The 24,739-nt window shown below is 39.3% G+C and overlaps 1 protein-coding gene across 1 annotated transcript in view; it reads left to right on the top strand.

Annotated features, from left to right (window-relative positions):
• Positions 1-3,021: 3,021 nt before the first annotated feature.
• LOC137616614 (chromosome transmission fidelity protein 18 homolog) overlaps positions 3,022-24,739 on the top strand; it is a 77,426-nt gene continuing 55,708 nt past the window's right edge. The window contains exons 1-4 of the mRNA XM_068346519.1: positions 3,022-3,212; positions 12,684-12,812; positions 15,611-15,730; positions 16,755-16,980. Of these exons, the coding sequence (XP_068202620.1) occupies positions 3,100-3,212; positions 12,684-12,812; positions 15,611-15,730; positions 16,755-16,980 (588 nt within the window). The 5' untranslated portion in view covers positions 3,022-3,099. The remainder of the gene's footprint in view (positions 3,213-12,683; positions 12,813-15,610; positions 15,731-16,754; positions 16,981-24,739) is intronic.

Raw genomic sequence — 24,739 nt, 5'->3', positions numbered from 1 at the left:
CAACAACAACAGAGGCGCTCACTTTCACGACAACATCACAGTTGGCTTTATCTAGCTTTTCACAACAGCTATCCCCTCTTGCAGTAGAGATTCTGAGATGGGCCGAAGTCCACTTGATACCACTATCAGCTCGCTTCATTCCGGGCAAAAGGAATGTGTTCGCCGACAGTCTGAGCAGAGCTTCGCAGATAGTGAGTACCGAGTGGTCTTTGGATCCTTTAGTAGCCAACAAAGTCCTGACTTTGTGGGGTTCCCCGACAGTGGACTTGTTCGCGACAGCCTTGAATTTTAAGCTGCCGCTGTACTGCTCCCCAGTCCCGGACACCAAGGCACTCTGGCAAGATGCCTTCCAACAACGGTGGGACAACGTCGACGTGTACGCCTTCCCACCGTTCTGTCTGATGAGAAGGGTGCTCAACAAGACCAGACTATCGGTCAACCTGTCGATAACCTTGATAGCTCCGCTATGGCATCATGCAGAGTGGTTCCCGGACCTTCTGCAGCTCCTGACGGAACTCCCGAGAGAACTGCCCCCACGACACGAGCTACTCAAGCAACTACACTGCAACATCTTCCACAAAGCTGTAGCTTCGCTTCGGCTTCACGCCTGGAGACTATCCAGCATCTCCTCACAGAGAGAGGTTTTTCGCAACAAGTTGCGGAGAGGATGTCTCGACACCTGCGAAAGTCATCTACAGGGGTCTACCAGGCAAAGTGGAGAGTCTTCTGTGGTTGGTGTCGTGGGAGGGGTATCTCTCCCCTCGATGCCACTAGTGAACCCTCGCTACTTCGCGGTTCGACCATCGCGGATTCACCACTTCGCGGATTTTTTCCATAACCTATAGATATACAGTAACATATATATATATATATATATATATATATATATATATATATATATATATATATATATATATGTATGTATATATGTAGGTATGTATATGTTTATACATATAAATATATATATATATATATATATATATATATATATATATATATATATATATATATATATATATATATATATATATATATATATATATACATATATACACACACACACATATATATATATATATATATATATATATATATATATATATATCTAAAGTAGGAAGATGTGATGTAGTTCTAAGGGAATAGTATGGGAAATATGTCTGGGTAATAAGCAAAGCTCTACCTCCTGTTTGTTTCTTCATTATGATCAGAGATAAATGTAAACAAAACATTGGTTGCCATTTTTTAACCTGCTTTTTAGCATGTTTAGGAAATGCATGATATAAAATTGCCTTTAATATTTGTGCCTGTTTTAGTTTAGGGTATTGTAGTACATGCATTAAGTGTTCTGTACATTAAAGGGTAGTTTGTTAACAGTACTATGTACAAGGGAAGGTTTTAAAAGTCTGAATATACATGTTGAATAAATAGGTAAATATAGTTTCACTACTTCGCGGATTTTCACCTATCGCGGCCGCATCTGGAACCTATCTACCGCGATAAACGAGGGTTCACTGTATTCCAGCAATAGCGGAGTTTCTTGTATATTTGCGGTAGGAAATGCCCCTTTCGGTCTCGGCGGTGAAAGGCTATCGCTCAGCCTTAAGCCTGTCCTTCAGGCTGAAAGGATTGGACATTTCTTCCTCGCTGGAACTTTCCTTGCTCATACGAAGCTACGAACTTACCTGCCCTCAGTCGGAAGTGAGACCTCCTCCATGGAACGTGGTTCGGGTTCTCAGGGCTCTTAAGAGACCTCCGTTCGAACCATTATGCCAGGCTTCTGCTCGTCACCTGACTTGGAAGACGGTGTTCCTGCTCGCTCTGGCCTCTGCCAAGCGTGTCAATGAACTTCATGGTCTCTCGTACGACGTCGCCCATTCAAGGGGATGGGGGAAGGTAACGTTCAGGTTCGTCCCTGAGTATTTAGCTAAGACTCAAAATCCTGGGGTTCCGGACCCACGGTTCGACTCCTACAGGGTTTCGAGTCTTCGTTCTGTAACAGATGACCCAGACCATCTCCTACTATGCCCAGTAAGGAGTCTGAGGCGTTATCTTTAAAGAAGAGCTGCAGTCCGTCCTCACGTGCAAGCCCTGTTTGTGAGCACGGGAAGGACGAAGAGGGGGTAGGGGAGGGGTAGCTAGCTACCCCTCCCCTACCCCCTCGCTAACTAGCGAGAGGGTAGTTAACCCTCGTTAAAAATCTAATGGCTCGTCATTTTAGCTTCACCGAAAGTAATACCCTATGTAAATAGCGAAGGTTTGTATGGTTAGGAAAAATACAAATTATCTCCGAATTTGTCATTTCAATTAATCTTCCCCTGTTATGTAACTGTGTATGCCCTTTTCTGTATGGTCTTAGTCTGCTTTTACTTTCGTTCAGTTAAGGTGCACTCACTTAAATGATTGTAAATACAACTTAACTAAAAAAATCCCATTTAATTATATAAGACCGAATACAGCAAAGCATACTTAGTTATATTTATTATCAGGGGAGAATTAAGTTGAGATTGATGCTGTTCTATAAGAAAATGTTCAATCCTTTTTGTAATAATGGCTTTTTGTCTTTGAAATTAAGGTAATGTTCTGTATTTGGTGTTACATAACTGCAAATCATTCCTGTATGTGGCATTATATAACCATGAACATTAAGTTAGTTTGTAGTTTAAAAGGAAATATTGTGTCTGCGATTGTCATTATGGGCAGGACAGCATTTATTTTTGGATTATTAACAACTTCTGGTATGACTGTTACCTAAACCAGTCAGTTGTTAAGGTCTTTACCGCATTTCTACATGTGATATTCATTAGATTTTTAGATTTAGCACTTTGCATATACTGTATGTATTAGCTTTGATTCTTTTTTTGTTTTGAGTGAATGTGAAAAAGAGTCAATATCATATTAAAATTTATTCTAAATACTGTATTTACTGGTTTCCCAATGTTTCATTATTCTTGATATATCAACTTACAGTTCTCAAATTCAGAAGGTACACGTTTACAATTATATTTACTTTTTCAGCCATCAATTAATTGGCTTGTCAACCTGCTTTCTGGGAAAGCTACTGCTGATTCAGGAGCTAAAAAGAAGAAGAAAGACAATGCAATGTTATTACAAAGGCCAGTTATTTGTATATGTAATGAGCTTTACACTCCAGCTCTTCGTCCTTTAAGGCTATTAGCTCTTGTCATTCAGTTCCCTCCAACACACAGTACAAGGTTAGTGTTTACTGCTACGATGTTTAATAATTAACACCGCATTTTTCTTATTTTTCAACCTATTATAAATAGTGTAATAGGTTTTTATACAGTTTATATACCTTTTCTATGTTGTTCCGAATAGCCAATGAAAAATAATTGTTGAAACAATTTCTGTAATTGTTGTGTGATTAATTGAATTTAGGATTTTTTTCTAATTCAACTTGGCAAACTCTGCCGCGGTGACTAGGGAGTCAGATTGATTATTTTCACCTGTTGGGATTCTCTGGTAGCTGCTGGTCAGGTAGGGTGTTTGCCCTGGGGCTCCTTGGTTGTGAATTCGTGGTGCAGGACCTTTCCTACTATTTTCCTCGTTGGTTGGTGAGTTGCAACTCAAAGGTTGTCCATTACTCTGTTGAGGGAGCTTATAAGGTTTGTCTAACTACAAAGTATCCAGGCCTATTCCAAGAAAGTATGTCGTCTGAGATTGTAATGGACATGATTAAGTCATTCACCAGCGAAGGGACATTGTATCATGATTGAAGAAAAGGATTTTAGTGGCTAATCTACAGAAAATATCAGACTGCCAGTTTTATTCCTATGTTTCTGGATTATGATGCTCTAGTACTTTATTGGAGATGGGTGATGAAGACCATGAAACTACAGTAGAAATTCAGGAAAACTGAAAGTAGCATTTACTGATGATCCATTCTCTGCTTTTGGAGAACTGTTTTAAGTGAAGTGGACGGGAGAACGACTTGATGTGTATGCTAATGAGATTAGGAGGTTGACCGGTTTAGCTAAGTTTGATAAGCTTGGTATAGAAGATGTGGTAAGGGTTTACCAGATAATATTAGTGTTGCTTTACAGCAAGTGCAAAATGTGATGACAATGCAGTGAGTGAATTGATTAATCATACTAGGATTTTATCATCTAAAGAACAAGATTGTGTGGTAGCTGTAACTGTCAGTTAGATTGGAAGAGGACGAGGTGGTAGGAAACCTGAAAAGAGGGCTAGGTCTTTCCAGTGTAAGGGTCAATGTTTCCAATGTGGTGGCCCTCATATGATAATCAACAGTAAATAGACACAGGTGAGGTGTTTTAGGTCTAATAAAATTGGTCATACGGCCAGTCAAGAGTAAGGGGAGACTACTACACCTGTAGCTGCCATTTTGATGTAAAAATGTGCACTTTGATACATTTTCTATAATTGATGTTTGAATTAGTAATGGGCCTGTAAAGGAACTTGCAGATATAAGCTGCTCTACATCTGTGGTACATTCCAAATTTGTGTTCCAATGTAGAAGAGGTGTACATCAGTGCTCTTGATGGAAGTCATATTAAGTGTAAAGTTGCATATTGGGGGGAGCTAGGTGTGAACGGTAAATGTGTGACAGTGAGGGTTGTAGTGTCGAATCGACTGGTTAATAGCATTGTTGTGGTGTTAGGAGTTGATGTTATTGACAAATTGTGAGGTGTCATAGTGACCCAATGAAAGTTATGTTTTTGTGTCTTGGTGTTGCTTCAGTTAGTCAAGAAGTTGAGCATAGATAGGTGGCTAGAGTAATGACAGTTGTTCAACAGTTGTAATTGAAGACCCAGACTTTCATGTTATGTTTGATGGATAGAAATGGACAGCCAGGTGGTTATGTAACAACAATGAACTAGTGACATTAACGAATAAAGTAAGTTTTTATGATAAAAAGCTAGAGGCTTCGAAGAAGGAAGTGGACAGGTGGATTGCCGAAGGTATTTTAGTTCCGTGGAAAGAAGTAGTTAAGGCTGGTATCATTCCTCTAATGGCAGTGGAACAGCCAACAAAGAATAAGGTGAGACAAATGCTTGATTTAGGAAACTTAATGTGAATGTCCAGTGTCACACTGGTGATGACGTGACTGATGTATGGAGTGAGACAATACGTATATGGCGACAGACAGGTGAGAATGTGTCTATTGTGGGTTTGACGTTGGGCTACCTACTGTTGAGCTTTGACGAAAAATTGTGGCTATATTAACTAGTGAATCATAAGGATCACATATTTTGTCTTACAAGATTGGGATACGGGGTGAACTCGGCACCACGGATTATGTCTAGGACACTGGAGACTATTGAGTAAAGAGGGAAAAATCAAGAGCATCCAATTCATGTATAGATGACATTCTTGTAAATGAATCAATAGCTTCTGCTGATAGGGTTATTTCTACTTCTAAACAGATTTCACAGAAAATGCCACATTAGTTACCATTTACCGCTAGAATATTCTTTCGTTTACTAGGTACGTGTGTTTATTGAAGAGAAAAAATATAAAAAAATTCAAAATGCTAAAATTTTATAAGTAAATGTTTAAGCAAGTATCTAGAGAAGAAGCAATATGATCATCAGGTTAGTATAGAAATAAATTTTATTTTTTGTTTGGTTTAGTTTGTAAAATATTAGCACAAATTACTCAAGTATTGAAATATTTTTTTTTTTTTTTAAATTAAAATTCAGTGTTTCATGTTTTGGCTGTACTTCATTTGTGATTTGAAGATAATGAAGTAATAATAGCAATAATAGATATTTAGACAAAAAAGAAAAGAAAAATAGTTATATTGTGTCAGTGCTTCTCAAATGCCTTCAATTATTTATAAGAGAAGCTAGGGAGGAACTTCGGGGTCTTTGCAGCATTCCTTCATTCCCTAACTTCACTTGCTTTATATCCTTCTACTCTTCCTCGTTTCCTGATTTCTATCTTCTTTCTTGCTGTCCAACCTCTCATAACTTTTAATTCATAGTGCAAATGCATGGGTGTCCCTCAATTTTACTTGGTCACTGAATGTCCTTACAGGCCCCAGTGCTGTGCTATATAACATAATCCAATCTAAATTCCATTTTTAAATATTTAACTTAGCCGGTGAATATATAATAGCTGACGCCTCCGGCGGCTCGACAGAAAAACACAAAAACTCGCGAGCGATCGCTATGAAGGTTGCGGGTGTGCCCACCAGCGCCAACTATCGGCCAGATACCGCATATACATGTAAATAGCTCCAATTCTTCTCTGTCGGTCTGATCGACAAGACGTACCATTACTCGCTGTTAACCTGGAGTTTTTCAACAGTCTTGGTGAAGTACTTCCTTTTGGTTTGAGCTTTCGCAGTGCAGGTGTTTTATCTTCAACTTAAATCTTGAACTCTTTTTTGGATAGATTTAATTGTTGATGACTTTGGATTGTTTTTTTGGACTTTCTTTGACTTTTCAAAATGGCCGACCCTTCCCTTAGTACGGAAGTGTGTTTTAGGCTTTTAGCAATTATCTTATCACGTTATAAATTGTTGTTGTTAATTATAGATTTTCCTCTATATATTTTATATCACCCGCCTTTATTAGGCCTCTTTGATTAGCTTTCCATTTATAATAAACATCAAGATAAATTTTAATGATTTGTTTATATGCGGCCTTACCTATTCCTCCCCTAATCCGAGAGTAGGCGGTCCTAACTTGGAAACCGAAGTTAAACAACGAGAGAGAGGAACAATCGTTAATAACTCTTACAGAGCAAATGATTTAAAACTTATTAAATGAATATTTTTTAGTAGATATTTTTTAAAAGATTTTCTTTGAATAGTCTTCGTGCTGTTTCAAAGATGAACTAACGTTTGGTTTATTTATGCTACGCAGTTTGCGCTCTATCGTTACGATAGAGAAAGAGAGAATCACGGTTTCACTTTGCAGAAAGAGTAAATCGATTCTGACGTTTTGTTCATTCTTCTTTCAAACTGAAATGTTTTAAATACTAATTTAAAGGAACTTATTAATTTTCAATTTCTTAGTCCTTTCAGTTTTTTTTTTTTTTTTCCTTTGGTCAAATAACCTGTTTATTGACGAAAGGTGAGTGGGCTTTTCTCTTCGGTGTGAAATCAAGAGAGAGAGAGAGAGAGAGAGAGAGAGAGAGAGAGAGAGAGACGGAGAGAGAGAGAGAGGAAGAGAGAACGTTCCGATCTTTATTCTCGTCCCAAGCGAGTAACGTTGTTCTCGAGTCAGTTTTTTACTCTCGTCCCAAGTCTCTGTACGGGGAGAAAGGATAAAACGTTTTTAGTTTTTATTCTCGTCCCAAGGCACTGTACGGTGAGAGATTGAAAACGTAGTTTTGAATGAACTAATGTTTAGTCTCCTCCCCAGTCACTGATCCTTTTATCTTTATATATTTCCGTTTTATTCGATATATATGTTTACTGTTTTTTGCTTGTATTAATGTGCTTACATTATACGACTTATTTCGCAATTATAACCTTTTGATGTAGGGTAGAATTGCGTGCTTCAGGTAGAAATCAGTTTTATTCATGCCTAATGTGAAATTATTGAAAAATTCGATTTCAGTGAAGTAAGTGCAAAACAGAAAATCGTAGTGATAAAGTGATAATTGCGCAAAGTGTTACCAGTGTTGCGACAGAGGGTTCGTCTGTTCGTGCCTGTCGTTCGCCTAGTCCGAGACCTCTTGCAAGCTCCCATGCCCCAGGGAGAAGTAATGTCGTAGGACTTATGGGTTCGAGAGGCTTTAACCAACGAACAGACGTTCCCTCTATGGTTTCAGGCGTGTCTCGTCAAGACCGCCCCTACCATAAGACGAGCGAGACGGTTTTTCTCCTCGTCATCCGAAGGCTTATCGCGTAAGAAACCGTGGAGCAAGGTTTCGAGACCCTTAAAGCGAAAGTCAGTCCCTTCAGGACAGGTCCAGCGTCCTGGTTGTAGCCATTGGGACAGCTCTGACCCTGTGCAGTCATCGGAAGACTGCTCGATGCCTAAACAGAAGCGTAACACAGGCTCCGAGAGTCTTAGTGTAGGCAAGGTTTTGCAGTCACAGACGTTACCCTCGTCTCTCACCGCACCCATTCCCGTTGATCCTAAATGGGTTGTACTGCAAGACATGCAGATTAAGCTTGCCTCTCTTATGGAGGACTATTCTGCTGAGCAGGTTCACGATGATCCTCGCCGCTTAGCTGATCGAGATCCTGGCCGTCAGCCGCCCAAACGAGCCTTTGCTCGTCCTGTTGACGTTGACGTTACAAAGTCACGTCAATCACGTTTTGTAGAGCCTCACTCGATGCAGTCCCGTGTTGACTCTCAGCCGCTTGTGGACGTTCAGCCGCTGCCGCTTGCTCTTGTTGACGTTCAGGACGTTCGCCAACCAGCGAAGTTGACATGTTTTGACGTTGAGCGTCAAGCACCGCAGTCAAGAGTTGTTTTGACTGCTCAGTCTAGGCAGTCAAGGCAGTCTCGAGTTGACTTCGAGCGTCCTCCCGCACCTGTTGTTGTTGCTGGTCAGTCCTTTAAGCAGTTACATGACGTATCGTCCTTGACTGCTACTGATGCTCCTTTGCGTGTGGACTCTGCTTGTCAAGCATTGCCACCACAGCAAGTCTCTCCCTTGCTTGAGACTCGGCAATTGTCAGACGAGGTTCCTTCAGATGAGGAAGTTGCTGATCCCCCTCCTACTGATATTCCCTTGTGGACTCTGTCAGACGGAGAGGAGCCAAAAGCTGCTCAGCCCTCTATGGACTTTAAATAACTCATGCTGATTTTTAAGGATCTTTGTCCGGATCATTTTGTAACTGCTGCTCCTCGTTCGCCTAAACGTCAGAGTTTACACTAGGCCTAGCTATTTCGAAGCCGTTGTTTTCTAAGCTAGTGCTCTCTCGCTCTTCTAAGAGAGCTTTACGTTTGCTAGGCGACTGGTTGATCACCAGGAGGAGTTTGGGGGAGACAGCCTTTGCTTTCCCTCCCTTTTAAACTGGCTTATAGAGCGAGCGTCTGGTATGACACGGGAGAAGTTCTCGGCTTGAGAGTTCCTGCCTCTGCCCAGATAGACTTCTCAAACCTCATAGACTCTCCCTGGCGCCTGGCCATGAGACGCTCCAAGATTTTATGGTCGGCTTCAGAGCTAGACCATCTCCTGTTAGGAGTTTTTTTGAGCGTTTGAAGTTTTGCTGTACAATTGTGTCATGCATAAACAAGGCTATCAGGGATGGCTCCTATAATCTGACAGCCACGTTCTCTGCAGGAACAAGACTATCAGGGATGGCTCCAATGATCTGGCAGCCACGTTCACTGCAGGAGTACGTAAGAGGCAAGTGCGCTCAATGTGTTCATTGTCAAGACAAACTTCACGATGAAGTCTACCAAGCTGTCTTGACAGCATTAATGGAAGGCGACTGGATGGTCTCTCTCGACCTTCAGGATGCATACTTCCACATTCCTATACACCCGGATTCCCAACCGTTTCTGAGGTTTGTTTACAGGAATGTGGTGTACCAGTTTTGAGCCCTGTACTTGGACGACTGGCTTCTCAGAGCATCGTCCAGTCATCGCTGTCTGCAGGATCTACATTGGACGTTGGGTCTGGCCAAGGAGTTGGGACTTTTGGTCAACCTAGAAAAGTCCCAACTGATCCCATCCCAGACTATTCTATATTTGGGGATGGAGATTCGCAGTCCAGTTTTTCGGGCTTTTCCGTCTGCCACCCGAATAGAACAAGCCCTGCTCAAAGTCCAAATAATGCTGAAAAGAGAACGTTTGTTCAGTCAGGAGTTGGATGAGTCTCGTAGGGACTCTCTCATCCCTGGAGCAGTTTGTCTCGCTAGGGAGACTACACCTTCGGCCTCTCCAGTTCCATCTAGCCTCTCACTGGAACAAGGACAAGACGTTAGAGATGGTATCAATCCCAGTCTCCGAACCAGTAAAGGCATGCCTGAAAGGGTGGGACAGCAATATCAGTCTGAGAGAGGGACTATCCCTAGCAGTCAAGAACCCAAACCACGTGTTGTTCTCAGACGCGTCGGATTTGGGTTGGGGTGCGACCCTGGACGGTCGGGAATGCTCGGGTCTGTGGACCTCAAGTCAGAAGAGCATGCACATCAACGGCAAGGAGCTATTAGCAGTCCACTTGGCCTTGATGAAATTCGAAAGCTTTCTTCGAAACAAAGTGGTAGAGGTCAACTCAGACAACACCACAGCTTTGGCGTACATCTCCAAGCAAGGAGGCACACACTCCCTCACGCTGCTCGAGATCGCAAGGGACCTTCTCATATGGTCAAGAAATCGAGGCATCTCCCTGTTGACGAGATTCATCCAGGGGGACTTGAACGTCTTGGCAGACTGTCTCAGTCGGAGGGGTCAGGTGATACCCACGGAATGGACCCTCCACAAGGACGTGTGTAAGAGTCTTTGGGCGACTTGGGGTCAACCCACCATAGACCTCTTTGCCACCTCGTTGACCAAAAGGTTACCAATCTATTGCTCACCAGTCCCAGATCCAGAAGCAATCCACATAGACGCGTTTCTACTGGATTGGTCTCATCTGGACTTATATGCATTCCCACCATTCAAGATAGTCAACAAGGTACTGCAGAAGTTCGTCTCTCACGAAGGGACAAGGTTGACGTTGGTTGCTCCCCTCTGGCCCGCGAGAGAGTGGTTCACCGAGGTACTTCAATGGCTGGTAGACATTCCAAGAAGTCTTCCTCTAAGGGTAGATCTCTTACGTCAGCCCCACGTAAAGAATGTTCATCAAAGCCTCCCCGCGCTTCGTCTGACTGCCTTCAGACTATCGAGAGACTCTCAAGAGCTCGAGGCTTTTCGAAGGAGGCAGCCAGTGCGATTGCGAGAGCTAGGAGAGCTTCTACCATCAGAGTATACCAGTCGAAGTGGGAAGTCTTTCGAGACTGGTGCAAGTCAGCATCTGTGTCCTCTTCCAGTACCTCTGTAGCCCAAATCGCAGATTTTCTTTTACATCTGAGAAATGTTCGCTCCCTCTCAGCTCCCACGATTAAGGGCTACATGAGCATGTTGGCTTCGGTCTTTCGTCATAGAGGCTTAGATCTTTCCAACAATAAAGATCTCCAAGATCTCCTTAAGTCTTTCGAGACCTTTAAGGAACGTCGTTTGGCAACTCCTGAATGGAACTTAGACGTGGTCCTAAGGTTCCTCATGTCAGACAGGTTTGAGCCATTACATTCAGCCTCCCTGAAGGATCTCACCCTCAAGACGCTTTTCCTAGTGTGCTTGGCTTCGGCTAAAAGGGTCAGTGAAATTCATGCCTTCAGTAAGAACATCGGCTTTTCTACAGAAAAAGCCACATGTTCACTTCAACTTGGTTTCCTGGCCAAAAATGAACTGCCTTCTCGTCCTTGGCCTAAGTTCTTTGATATACCTTGCCTGTCAGAGATCGTAGGCAACAAACTTGAAAGAGTGCTGTGTCCAGTTAGAGCTCTTAAGTTCTACTTAGCTCGTACTAAGCCCTTACGAGGTGGATCTGAGGCATTATGGTGCTCAGTTAAGAAACCATCATTACCTATGTCAAAGAATGCTTTGTCATATTTTATCAGATTTTTAATACGAGAGGCTCATTCTCACTTGAATGAAAAAGACCGATGCTTGCTTAAGGTTAAGACGCACGAAGTAAGAGCTATAGCAACTTCCGTGGCCTTTAAGCAAAATAGATCTCTGCAAAGTATTATGGACGCGACCGTTTGGAGAAGCAAGTCGGTATTCGCGTCATTTTACTTAAAAGATGTCCAGACTCTTTACGAGGACTGCTACACACTGGGTCCATTCGTTACAGCGAGTGCAGTAGTGGGTAAGGGTTCTACCACTACATTCCCTTAATTCCAATATCTTTTTAATCTGCTCTTGAAATGTTTTTTAATTGGGTTGTACGGAAGGCTAAGAAGCCTTTCGCATCCTTTTTGATTTGGCGGGTGGTCAAATGTCATTTCTTGAGAGTGCCCAGATTAGGGGTTTGATGAGGTCCTGTTGTATGAGTTGCAGCCCTTGATACTTCAGCTCCTGGGAGTCTTTCAGCATCCTAAGAGGATCGCTGGGCTTCGTGAGGAAGACAGACTAACAAGGCAGAGTAATCGTCTAAGTCAACTTCCTTACCAGGTACCTATATATATTTGGGTTTTGTTATGATATAACTGTCAAAAACTCTAAGCATATACACTGTAAACTTAATTAACTCTGGTCTCTACCCACCACCATGGGTGTGAATCAGCTATTATATATTCACCGGCTAAGTTAAATATTTAAAAATGATATTCTAATTATAAAATAAATTTTTGAATATACTTACCCGGTGAATATATAAATTAAAGGCCCCCCTTCCTCCCCGATAGAGACCCAGCGGGATGAGAAGAATTGGAGCTATTTACATGTATATGCGGTATCTGGCCGATAGTTGGCGCTGGTGGGCACACCCGCAACCTTCATAGCGATCGCTCGCGAGTTTTTGTGTTTTTCTGTCGAGCCGCCGGAGGCGTCAGCTATTATATATTCACCGGGTAAGTATATTCAAAAATTTATTTTATAATTAAAATATCATTTATATGGCAAAAGTCATACAATAATAATGATGATGAATTTCTCTCTCTATTTTTATTTTAAAATATTTTTCTGTTGCCATAAAACTTTCTAATATTTGGGTAGGATTATGATTTTTTTCTTAATTTGACACAGGCTTGCTCAGAGGCTTTCTGAGGTGTGCAGAAGACAGCGCTTGAAAGCAGACCTCACAGTATTAATGGCATTATGTGACAAGATGGAAAATGATATCCGTGGGTGTATGTCTGTTCTACAGTTTGTGAAGTAGGTTTTTTCAGTTATAGTATTTTTAGAGGCTTCTAGGGGCATATTGCAATTTCAAGTAATCTTATGCCATATCTCTGATTGCCACTTTAATATGATATAGAAATATAATAAAAGCGAAGTTGTCCAAGTAGAATAAAGTTTTGTCTTTATTTGATTCAATCCTATTAGTCATATGATGCCTTTTTTTCCCTGTAACGACTCTCCAGCTGCGGCAATTTAATATAAAAATAAGTGCCCCTAGTGTAGATGGCTTAAGCCACCCAGTGCTCCATAATAGAAAATTTTATGATTAATGAGTTTTTATATGAAAACATGTCTTTATATGAAAAATATGCATTTATTACAACCCACTAACAATAAGATGCCTAAATTTTATTGAGGCTACTAGGATGTAAGTGATACCAACCAGGTTGGACCAGATCAGATTCTGCAATAGAGGTATTACCTTTGGCTGTTCAAGGTCCTTGGGATAATGTGTTATTCTTACTTCGTGTTTATTATTTTGTAAAGCAATACTGTAGTTGATAGCGAAGGTCAATAACACTGATACCCAAGTACTCACGTGTGTGTAGGTCTTAATATTTCCTTGGATTCTGTTATAGATACCAAAGAGAGGATAGATAGATTAAGGGAAAGGAGAAGTATCAGATATTTTCTGACCCTTCCACTGCTCGACTTTCTTCTCTGCGACTATCAGTCTGAGAGAAGAGTCATCCAGGTATATCTAGAGTTGGGGCTTTGAAGTACTGTATAGCGGTGATGTATGACTGATGTCTGCGTATTCTTACCTTTAGTATAGCTGATAATTCAATATGGTACCATAATTAAGTCATGGAGATTGACATTGTATTAACCTCCTGGGCTTTATTCTTTATTTGGGCAAAGTCCCACTGAAGATCCTATGTTGGCCTGATGACAGTAGTTTTCCACAGATATATATGTGTAAATATATATATATATATATATATATATATATATATATATATATATATATATATATATATATATATATATATATATATATATATTTTTTTTTTTTTTTTTTTTTTAGGAGAATTCTTGAGTGTAAGGTTCCAAAGGTGTTAATCTTGTGGATGGAAATCTTTAGGAATCCCCAAGTTTAAAGTAAAAGATCAGGTCTAGGATTTCAAAAGGAATTGTCATAATGATGGAAGGACCTCAATGTGTGTTTCTTAGTCTCAAAATCCTGGGCAAAGGAGAGGTCCAACAAGTTTAGTCTTCAGTGTGAGTTATGTCTTATAGTACATGAAGTTTTCTTACATTTTTCAAGGTGGCCAAAGTCAGCTAGAAAACTATCTTACTGGTTTAGTTTTGGATAGAGGATTTTTGGAATGGTTTGTAAGGTTGTCTGTTGAGACTTGTCAGAACCACTGCCAGGATCTACATGTAAAGTTTCACCATAGACTTTGAATAGGTTTGACTTAAATGCTTATGTAGATATGAGAAATCAGTTTTGTTGTTCCTATTGAGGCCTCTGCCTATTATAAGCTTTTAAAGTATAGTTTCTGTTCATTCCTCACAAAGATTTTGAATTCTGCAATCAGGATAATAGAGGGTTCAAGTACACAAGTGCTGTATTTGTCACTAAGAGAAGAACCATGATTAATTTCCTTGACAGGTTTGTTTTATTTCTTTTGCTGGGCCTGGCATTAATCCAAGCCTTTTGATCTAGTTGCATGGAGTAATAGGTGATCATCCTGTTAGTTATGGATGTTGTAATAGGTTTACCATAGCGGCTCCCCACAGCTGCCATAGGGAGTTGCAGATGTCTAGTTGAGGGAAATTCCATCTGAAGGATTGATTCCTTCTGCATACAGGATCATCAGTGACATTAGGTCCACCCCCCCAAGCAGATATCTATGATCATCACCCCAATGCCTTTCTGCTTATTTGAAGATCTGTACCATCAAGCTGTACAAGTCATTAGGGTGGGTGTTTTGTTGGTTTTTGAGGTATGTATTAACAATAGTATTGTACTCTCTGACAGTGAAGTCTCGAACACATAGAGGCCTAATAATTGGTCCAGAATTTTTGGACAATGAGATTGAAACTCTTCTTAAAACTTCCCCAGTATTTTTATATTCACTTGCCCAATTTCCCCTCAATCCGGTGGATCCCAAAATAAGTAAAGCTTGGACGAAAGGCAGATGTTATTAAGGTCAAATAGGTTTGATTGAGTGCAGGCATTCAGGTAGGCTAGTTTTATATCCATATATTTTTTTTTAATGCTGTCACTCCAAATTGATACGGTGCAGGAAATTGTCACTAGGTAAGTATCGAAATAGTATTTTTTATATGAAAATTTTATTATCTTAAATTAGAACTACCTGTATATAAACAGAAAAATAGCAGTGATAAGAAAAAATTAGAACAGCCAAATTATGCTCAGTTTGAACTTAATACCACTTGTTTGAAAGCTAATTTATCAGCACTTCAGTAACAAATATTTTATAATGCTTAAGTTCAAATGAAACTTATTCATGATTCAATTGTAAAATTAACAAGGGCCAATGAATTTTATGAAGAAATACTTACAGTATATTTGTTTTATTTTCAAATTGACTGCTTTAAAACTGTATTTCTATTCTTTTATCATATTGAGTATACATTTTAAAGATTTATTGTTTTGATGTTGGTGTAAGAAAAAAATGTCAATATTCTTCATAGATTTGTTGGATTATTATTGCTTTCTTTAACAGATTAGCTGTTTTTTTTTTTAGTTTTAAGCAGTGTTTAAAAAGGATGAATTTGAATACAGTACTTATTTTTTCTAGGAGTAACAAAACAGACCTCCGTTTAAATGATGTTGATACCTCTGCTGTTGGACAAAAGGATTACCAACGATCTCTCTTCAATGTTTGGCATGATATCTTCTCAATACCAAGACCTAAGAAGTTAGTTTCATATATCTTAAGTTTTAATAGTGAGTGTAAGATAAGTAGTATTCGAGCTCTCAACTAATTTGCATAATTTTATATTTTATATGATTTTGTCAAATTTTATATATCATTACTCCTTAGCGCTGCAATTAGAGTATTTATGAAATATAATTCAAAATGCTGCACTGGCATTTCAGGATATAATCCTTGTGCAATATTCATGAAATCATCAAATACAGTACTGCCTTTAGTGTTTGATTTGTGTGTGTGAAAATGAAAATAGAAAATATAAGATTAAGCCCTGGCTAATGATGTATGCACTCCTCCCACAATCACCTGGAAATATAGGCCAGGTAGGTTGGTTGGAAGGGGAATATTGTTTTGTAGATATCTGTATGTATGTTCGTACTCTTACTGCACCATTTAAAATGTCAAAGAGACCTTGCTTGATAAACCAGTCCTCTGAAGAAGTATCACAAATCTAGTCAGGACTTAATATTATATTTTGTATTTTATTTTTCCCTGTGATTTTTTTTTTTTTTTTTTTTTTTGCATCTTAGCATCACGTTTCCCTGTGATTTTTATGCACACACACGTACACACACACACACACACACGTTTTCACAGACTATGAGAAAGCTTTTGATTGTGTCAAAACCTCAGCAGTAATGAAAGTCCTTTAACGACAGGTAATGAATGAATCTTACGTTAGAGCACTGAAAGATATTTTTACAGGAAGTATAGCAATCATAAAACTACATATTTGGAACAGACTAGCAGCTTATATTTTTAATTCCGTCATTACTTTTAAATCCAAGAATAGATTGGATATACTTCTCAATGTAGTTTTGTGATTATTTGTAAGTCTTCTTGAATAAATGAATTGATGTAGCTTTTTTTTTTTTTTTAATGGGAATGATTGATATATCTCTAGTGCAAGTGATACTTTTTCAGAAACTAACACCAGGGAATAGAGATGATCAATATGTAAAATTCATTTACATTTATCTTGGTACTCACAGATTTATCCTTTTCATAGAAAGCGAAGGATTAATCCACACGAACTTCAGCATAATGAGGGTGTTTTGGTCCCAATGCCTGATCTCAATGGAGACTTGGAAGATTTGTCAGAGCAAACAACTCTAGCTTCCAGATACCAACGAATCCTGAAGACAGTGGAGTCCTGCGGAGAATATGAAAAGTTAACCCAAGGATGGTTTGAAAATTATCTGTCAATGAAATTCAAGCATACTAACATGGACCCGGTAAGTATATCCTTCAATTTCTAGAGCACATCATTTGATGTGCACAATTGGTAGTTGTTTTGTGATCATCCATATAAAATATCTAGTATAAGAACCTAAGTACAGTAATAACATAAATTTAACATTTTTTATCTATGTTCTATCTTTTAAGTCTGTATAAAGGAGTCCACTTCAATGAGATATTGATATTTTTAATAGGTTTATCATGGTACATGTGTGGTATTGTTTATGATAGAAAAATCTTCCATTGTACAGTAGGGTCCCGAATTATGCGAGAATTTGGTCGATGAAAGGCCTTGTGTAATTGGAAATTCGTATATTTCGAAACACATCATGGCGGCAAACAGCAACCTACCCGTCAATTTTTTTTCACTCCATTTCTAGCTTTCTAGCTCTATATATACTGTATATACACTGTGTGTGTGTATGTATGCATGTATGTATATATTATATATATATATATATATATATATATATATATATATATATATATATATATATATATATATATATATATATATATATATATATATAAAATTATATATATATATATATATATATATATATAAAATATATATATAAAATATATATATATATATATATATATATATATATTATATATATATATATATATATATATACTGTAGCTTTTATTTTAACAATACTGTAAGAAATCCTTCTTATAGATTTTTTATAAAATACTGTACAAAATTTCTTTTATGGATAAAAAAAAATTGTTGAAGTTTTGATAATTTTCTATGCCTGTAGTATTTACTACTGTACTATGCATAGCCTACTGTTTTCAGTATTTTCCGAATAATGTAGAATTATTTCCTATAGATATAAAAAACAAAAAAGGGTTTTCAAGGTTTGATACAGTATCTAGCAATAGTTAAAAATTACAGTATACCGTACTGTATATCCATGATGACACTCCCACACGTAAACACGGCCACTAGGCGCAAGTGTGCACTAGGCTGCTGTACGATAATCTACCGTAATTTTCTGCCAGAAAACATCTAAGCGTCCCCCCTGGACCAGGTTGCCGCTAACGTACCGTCACGCTTTTTTTTTGCCCTGAGCGGTCATTTCACTAATGATAATTTTTCAAAGTTAATATCATTTCTTTATGCTTATAATTCGTAATTATAGTTAAAAGTAGGGATATTAATTAAATGGTTGAGTAAAAAAAACAATTAATACTACTATTATTTCATTTCAAATGGCTACATAATACTGAATATTCGAATGGGTTCTTTTTATCTTCAATCGTAAATCTTACGCCTGGATAAGCAACAAAAGGAAAGGGATAAGTCTCCCCTCTCTCTCTCTCTCTCTCTCTCTCTCTCTCTCTCTCTCTCTCTCTCTCTCTCTCTCTCTCTCTCTCTCTCTCTCTCTCTCTCTCTTCATATCGTTTCCTGTATAGTTTTCAAATATGTTCGTCATACATTTGTACATTATTTATCCACTTTATTCTCTCTCTCTCTCTCTCTCTCTCTCTCTCTCTCTCTCTCTCTCTCTCTCTCTCTCTCTCGGCGTTTCCTTTCCCTTTATAGTTTTGTGAAATTTCGTTGTCCAGTCATTCGGTAATGAGAAGTCATTTTCGCTTTCGGCATCGAAAGAAAACTTTGTTTCTTCAATATACTCATCACTGGAGGATTCAGAACTAGTGCTCTCATTATCAAATTCCTCAACAAGAATATCATTTATTTCATCTAAAGAAATAACCTTCCTCTTTAGACCGTTCATTACAAAAGGAACAACAAATAACCACTTATGCATGAACGCCCGAGCGCACTGATAGGAAACCAGTTTTCTAACATCAAGCTACCTTCAGAAAAATAGTTGCCAGACATCATATAAGTTTCTATTCACAGTCCCCATATGCTGAGAGTGTTGCCAAGTGGTGATCCTATACTTACTATACGAGTAAACGTAATATCACGAGACTGACGGCTTGTAAAAGGCAATTAAAGTCATGAACGGAATATGCAGTTGAAGGCGGTACCGAGTAGATCGTGGTGAACGGTTTATCACGTGGGTGACGCTTAACAGGTTAAAAAAACATTTTATATAGTTCGGTATTTTCTCTATCCATCCTCTCCCAGAAAACCTTCAAATGTGAATTATCGGAATGTGTGCAGATCTTGACAGTGCGATAACTAGTTAGCGACTGAGAATAAAAAAAATAAAAAGCCCGATTGACGATGCTGATGAAGAGGATATCGAATACCGATTTTTCCCTAATTGATTTTTTCTACGTTCTGTCTAATCCAATGTACAGTACATTCTTATGTAAAGGGCGAACCCCAACATTTCTTGATGCTGCTACACTTTAATTATAGATATTTTACCACCTATTTATAATCTTTATTTATAATAACATCTTTAGTAAAAGCTCTTCAATATCACTTTCAGGAGTAAATGCGTTTATGATCGACGATGAAACGTAAAAAAAAACGTTTTCCTTTTAAGGAGGCTTTTTTTTAGGAAAAAAAAAAAACACAAAACAAAATTGCTCATATTTAATTTATTTTGATTTTCTAAGGATAAATAAAACTACATTAATTATAACATTACTGTATTATTAAATTGTACCTGGTAAGATATCTTTTGCCGCAAAAGTTAACCTATAGACAGATGTTAAAATTGGTTAGCGAGCTCGTTATGATCGGCGATGGAACGTACTAAACAAAGTAATGGGTTTGGTTGTAGTGACATGTTTGGCAGTAGCATGATATAAAATAGTCTTTATTTAATTTAATTTTTGGTTTCAAAAGTACTATATGAAAGAATTTCAAACAATTTAGATGAAACGGAGCACAACGCACTACTACTGGATGATAGCGGTAGTCTTGCACACGAAAGCAACAAAGGTGTTCCCATGACGATGCTGTTCTGTTGATTTTTTTTTTGGAACTTTTCAATATTTCAAATGGCACTGTTGATTTTGATGGTTTATAATTTAAAGTTTAATGAATAAGGATTTTTCACCATAATCACAACGGAAGTATAAAAATTAATTAGTACAAATATGGAATATTATACATATAGGTGTTGGACAGTTAGGCTAGCCTAGCGACAAGTTCACACAACAGATGGGCAAACCTTAACATTTTTCATCCAAAACTAGTCTTAAAATGTTTGAACAGAAATCTTTCTCTCACATTCTCCCCCCCCCCCTTCTCAGACATCGGGGAACTATCACCCCCCCCAATACAATTAAGAAAACAATAAATTTCCTACGCTTCGCGGTGCTTGACTCGCGGATTTAGAATGCTCCTCGCAGATACAGGAAATTTAATTTTTAAAAACTATCGATCGTGTAATTGAGGAATCGCGTAATTAGAACACATGTAATTCGGGACCCTACTGTATTATGGTAATAACCTTCTCAGCTTACCTTGTAATAAACTGTTATCCACATGATTGTTGTTACAAGTACTTTTGGTGGGAGATCAGACAATATACTATCATTATGTATTCAGAGATTTAGAGGGCCAAGGTAATCAAATCCTTGTTGAATTAGATTTGATAAGCACATTATTGACAAAAATCCTATGAAACCAAAAATCAAGGTTGTTAACCCTTTTAATATCCCACCATAGACCATACTTGAAATTTCCTTGTACCCAAAATCTTTTTCAAGGAAAAACACAAGTAAAAGGTTAACTCTAAATTCCTTGAACAAGATGTTATTCATTAAGATCATTCAGATTCTGTAGTTGCTTCATAATATGCAAACCATGAATTCTAGACTTAGTGAACATTTTGGTGAAAATTATTAATCAAAGATAACAAAGTAAAACCACTGTGGTTACATTAAGAGAAATTGCTGAACATATCTGTTATGACTTTCATGTTAAGCAGCAGGAAGATCCACTGAGTGAAAAATATTGTATTAAAAGTGCGGCTACTAAAGTCACCATAGAAGACATGAAACACGTGAGGACAACAAATGAATTCTACCTCCTGCAATTGATTTGGGACTCCCCCAATTGTTTTGGGGCTCCCCCAATTGTTTTGGGGCTCCCCTAATTTTTTTATTTCCCTAATATATTTTAAGGCATCCCCAATTGATTTTGGGGCTCCCCCATTCAATTTTAGGGTTCCCAATTGATTTGTGGCATCCCCAATTGATTTTGGAGAATCCCCAATTAATTTTGTGGCTCCTTCAATTGATTTGTGGCATCCCCAATTGATTTTGGACCTCCCCATCGGAGTTTGGGGCGTCCCCAATTGATTTTGGACCTCCCCATCGGAGTTTGGGGCATCCCCAATCGATTTTGGGGCTCCTCCAATTCATTTTGGGGCTCCCCCAATTCATTTTGGGGCTCCCCCAAATTGATTTTGAGGCTCCCCCAATTCATTTTGGGGCTCCCCCAAATTGATTTTGAGGCTCCCTTCATTGATTTCGGGCACTCTCAATAGATTTTAGGGCTCCCCAATTGATTTTGTGGCTCACCCATTTGATTTTGAGCATCCTCAATTGTTTTTGGGTGTCCCCAATTTATTTTGAGGCTCACCCAATTTATTTTGCGGCTCCCCTATTGAATATTGGGTCTCCAATTGATTTGTGGTGTCCCCAATTTATTTTGGTGCTCTGTCAATTGATTTGGGGAATCCCCAATTAATTTTGGGGCTTCCTCAATTGATTTAGGGAGTCCCCAATTGGTTTTGGGTCTCCCTCAATTAATTTTGTCGCTCTTCCAATTGATTTTCAGGCTCCCCCAATTAATTTTGGGGCCCACCCTATTAATTTTGGGGCTCACCCAATTAATTTTGGGGCTCCCCAATTAAATTTGGGCCTCCCAATTAATTTTGTAGCTCTGCCAATTTATTGGGGCCCCCAATTGGTTCTGTGGCTCCCTCAATTAATTTTGGGCCTCTATCAATTAATTTTGATGCTCTCCCAATTGAATTTGAGGCTCGCCAAATTGATTTGGCGCATCCCCAATTAATTTTGTGGCTCCCCAACTGATTTTTTGGCTCCCCAATTGGTTTAGGGGCTCCCCCAATTGATTTTGTGACTTCCCCAATTGATTTGGGGCTCCCCCAGTCTATTTTTGGGATCCCTAATTGTTTTGGGGCATCCCCAATGGGTTCTGGGGGCACCCCCATTTGATTTGGGGCTATCCCAATTGATTTGTAGTGTCCCCAATATATTTTGGTGCTTCCCCCAATTGATTTGGGGCATCCCCAATTGATTTTGGGCATCCCCAATCAACTCTGAGGCTCCCGCTATTGATTTTGAGGCTCTGCCAATTGATTTCTGGGCTCCCTATTTGATTTTGTGTCTCCCTGAATTGATATAGGGGCTCCCACAATTGATTTGGGGCCCCCAATTGATTTTGGGCTCCCAATTGATTTCGGGCTCCCCAATTGACTTAGGGTGTCCCCAATTGATTTTGGGGCTACCCCAATTGATTTTTGTCCTCCCACAATCGATTTTAGGGTTCCCCAATTGATTTTGTGGCTCCATCAATTGATTTTGGGTCCCCCCTAATTTATTTGGGTCATCCTCAATAGATTTTGGGGCTCCCCGATTGATTTTAGGGTTCCCAATTTATTGTAGAGTTCCCCTAATTGAATTTGGCCATCCCTAATTGATTTTGGGGCATCCTCAATTGATTTTGGAGCTCCTCCAATTGATTTGGGGTGTCCCTAATTGATTTTGGGAATCCCACAATTGACTTTGGGCATCCCTAAATGATTTTGAGGCTCCCCAATTGTTTTGGGTCTCCCCATATTGATTTGGGACTCCACCAATTGATTTTGGGCCCCCAATTGATTTGGTTCGTCCCCAATTGATTTTCGGGCTCCCAATTCATATTGGGGTTCCCGCAATTGATTTTGGGGCTCCCACAATTGAATTTGTGGCTCTCACAATTGATTTTGTGGCTCCCTATTGATTTTAAGGCTCCCTGAATTGATATTGGGGCTCCCCAATTCTTTTCCCCAAGTCGTTTGAGGCATCCCCAATTCATTTTTGGTCCCCCAATTGATTATGGGCTCCGCAATTGATTTAGGGCGTCCCTAATCGATTTTAGGGCCCCCGTTATTGAGTTTGGGGATCCTCCATTTTGAGGCACCCCAATTGAATTTGCGGCTCCTAATTGATTTGTAGTATTCCTGAATTGATATTGGGGCTCCCCCAATTGATTTGGGGCTCCCCATCTGATTTGGGGCTCCCCATCTGATTTGGGGCTCCCCATCTGATTTGGGGCTCCCCATCTGATTTGGGGCTCCCCAACTGATTTAGGGGTCCCCTAATATATTTTGTGTGCTCCAATTGATTTGAGGCATCCCTAATTGATTTGGTGGGCCCCCAATTTATTTGGTTCGTCCCAATTGAAATTTGCGGCTCCTCCAGTATATTTTAGCGTTCCCTCAATTGATTTGCCCCTCCCCAATTTATTCGGGGTGTCCCCAATCAATTTTGGGTTCCCCAATTGATTTGTGGCATCCCAAATCATTTGTGACATCCCCAATTGATTTTGGGGCATCCCCAATTAATGTTTGGGCTCCACCAATTTATTTGTGGGGTCCCCAATTGATTTTGCGCTCCCAATTGAGTGTGGTTTCCTCAATTGATTTGATCCATCTCCATTTGATTTTGGGGCTCCGCCAATTGATTTTGGACTCTCCCAATTCATTTGAGGCATCCCCAATCGATTTTGGGGCTCTGAATTGATATGTTTGCTGCTTCAATTGAATATGGGGCTCCACAATTGATTTTATGGTTCCCTAATTGATTTGGGGCATCCCCAATTGATTTTCTGGCGTCTCCATTTTATTTTGAGGCTCCTCCAATTGAATTTGGGCTTCCCATTTGAGTTTTGGACTCCCCAATTGATTTTTGGGCGTCCCCAATTGATTTTGGGGCACCCCTAATTAATTTAGGCATCCACAATTTATTTTGGGCTTCCCCAATAGATTTGGGGCCTCCCCGTTTGGTTTTTGGGCTCCCCAATTGATTTTGTGGCTTCCCAATTGATTTTAGAGTTCCCCAATGTATTAGGGGTGTCCTAAATTTATTTTGGTGCTCCCACAATTTATTTTTGGCCCCCAATTTATTTCAGGGCTCCCTAAATTGATTTTGGGGTGTCCCCAATTGATTTCCTGGCTCCCCAATTGATTTTGCACCTCCCAATAGATTTTGTGGCTCCCCAATTGATTTTTGTCATCCCCAATCAATTTTGGGCATCCCCAAATAATTTTTGAGCATCCCCAAATAATTTTGAGCATCCCCAATTGGTTTAGGGGCTCCCTCAATTGATTTGGGGTTCTCCATATTGATTTGGGGGCATCCTCAATAGAATTTGGGGCTCCCAATTGATTTTGAGGTTACCCTTATTGATTTTGAGGTTCCCCTATTGATTTTGGTGTTCCCCGATTGAATTAGGGCATCCCCTATTGATTTTGCGGCTCTCCCAATTAATTTAAGCTGTCCCCCATTTGATTTTTGGGGCTCCCTCAATTGATTTGGGGCGTCCCCTATTGATTTTTAGCCGCCGTCGATTGATTTTGGGCGTCCCTAATTGAATTGGTGCGTCCCCAATTGATTTTGGGGTTCCAATCAATTTAGGTCATCCCAATTAATTTTGGTACTTCCCCAATTGATTTGGTGCTCCCAAATTGATTCTGGGGCTCCCCCAATTGATGTTGGTGCTCCCTTAATTCTTTTGGGGTCCCTCAATTGATTTTGGGTCCCCAATTGATTGTCGGGCTCCCCAATTGATTTGGGACGTCCCCAATT

This window comes from Palaemon carinicauda, chromosome 22 (assembly GCF_036898095.1).
Source record: "Palaemon carinicauda isolate YSFRI2023 chromosome 22, ASM3689809v2, whole genome shotgun sequence".
In the NCBI taxonomy this organism is placed as follows: Eukaryota; Metazoa; Arthropoda; class Malacostraca; order Decapoda; family Palaemonidae; genus Palaemon; species Palaemon carinicauda.
Note: the sequence above shows the minus strand (reverse complement) of the source record. Positions and strands in the feature narration are given on the sequence as shown.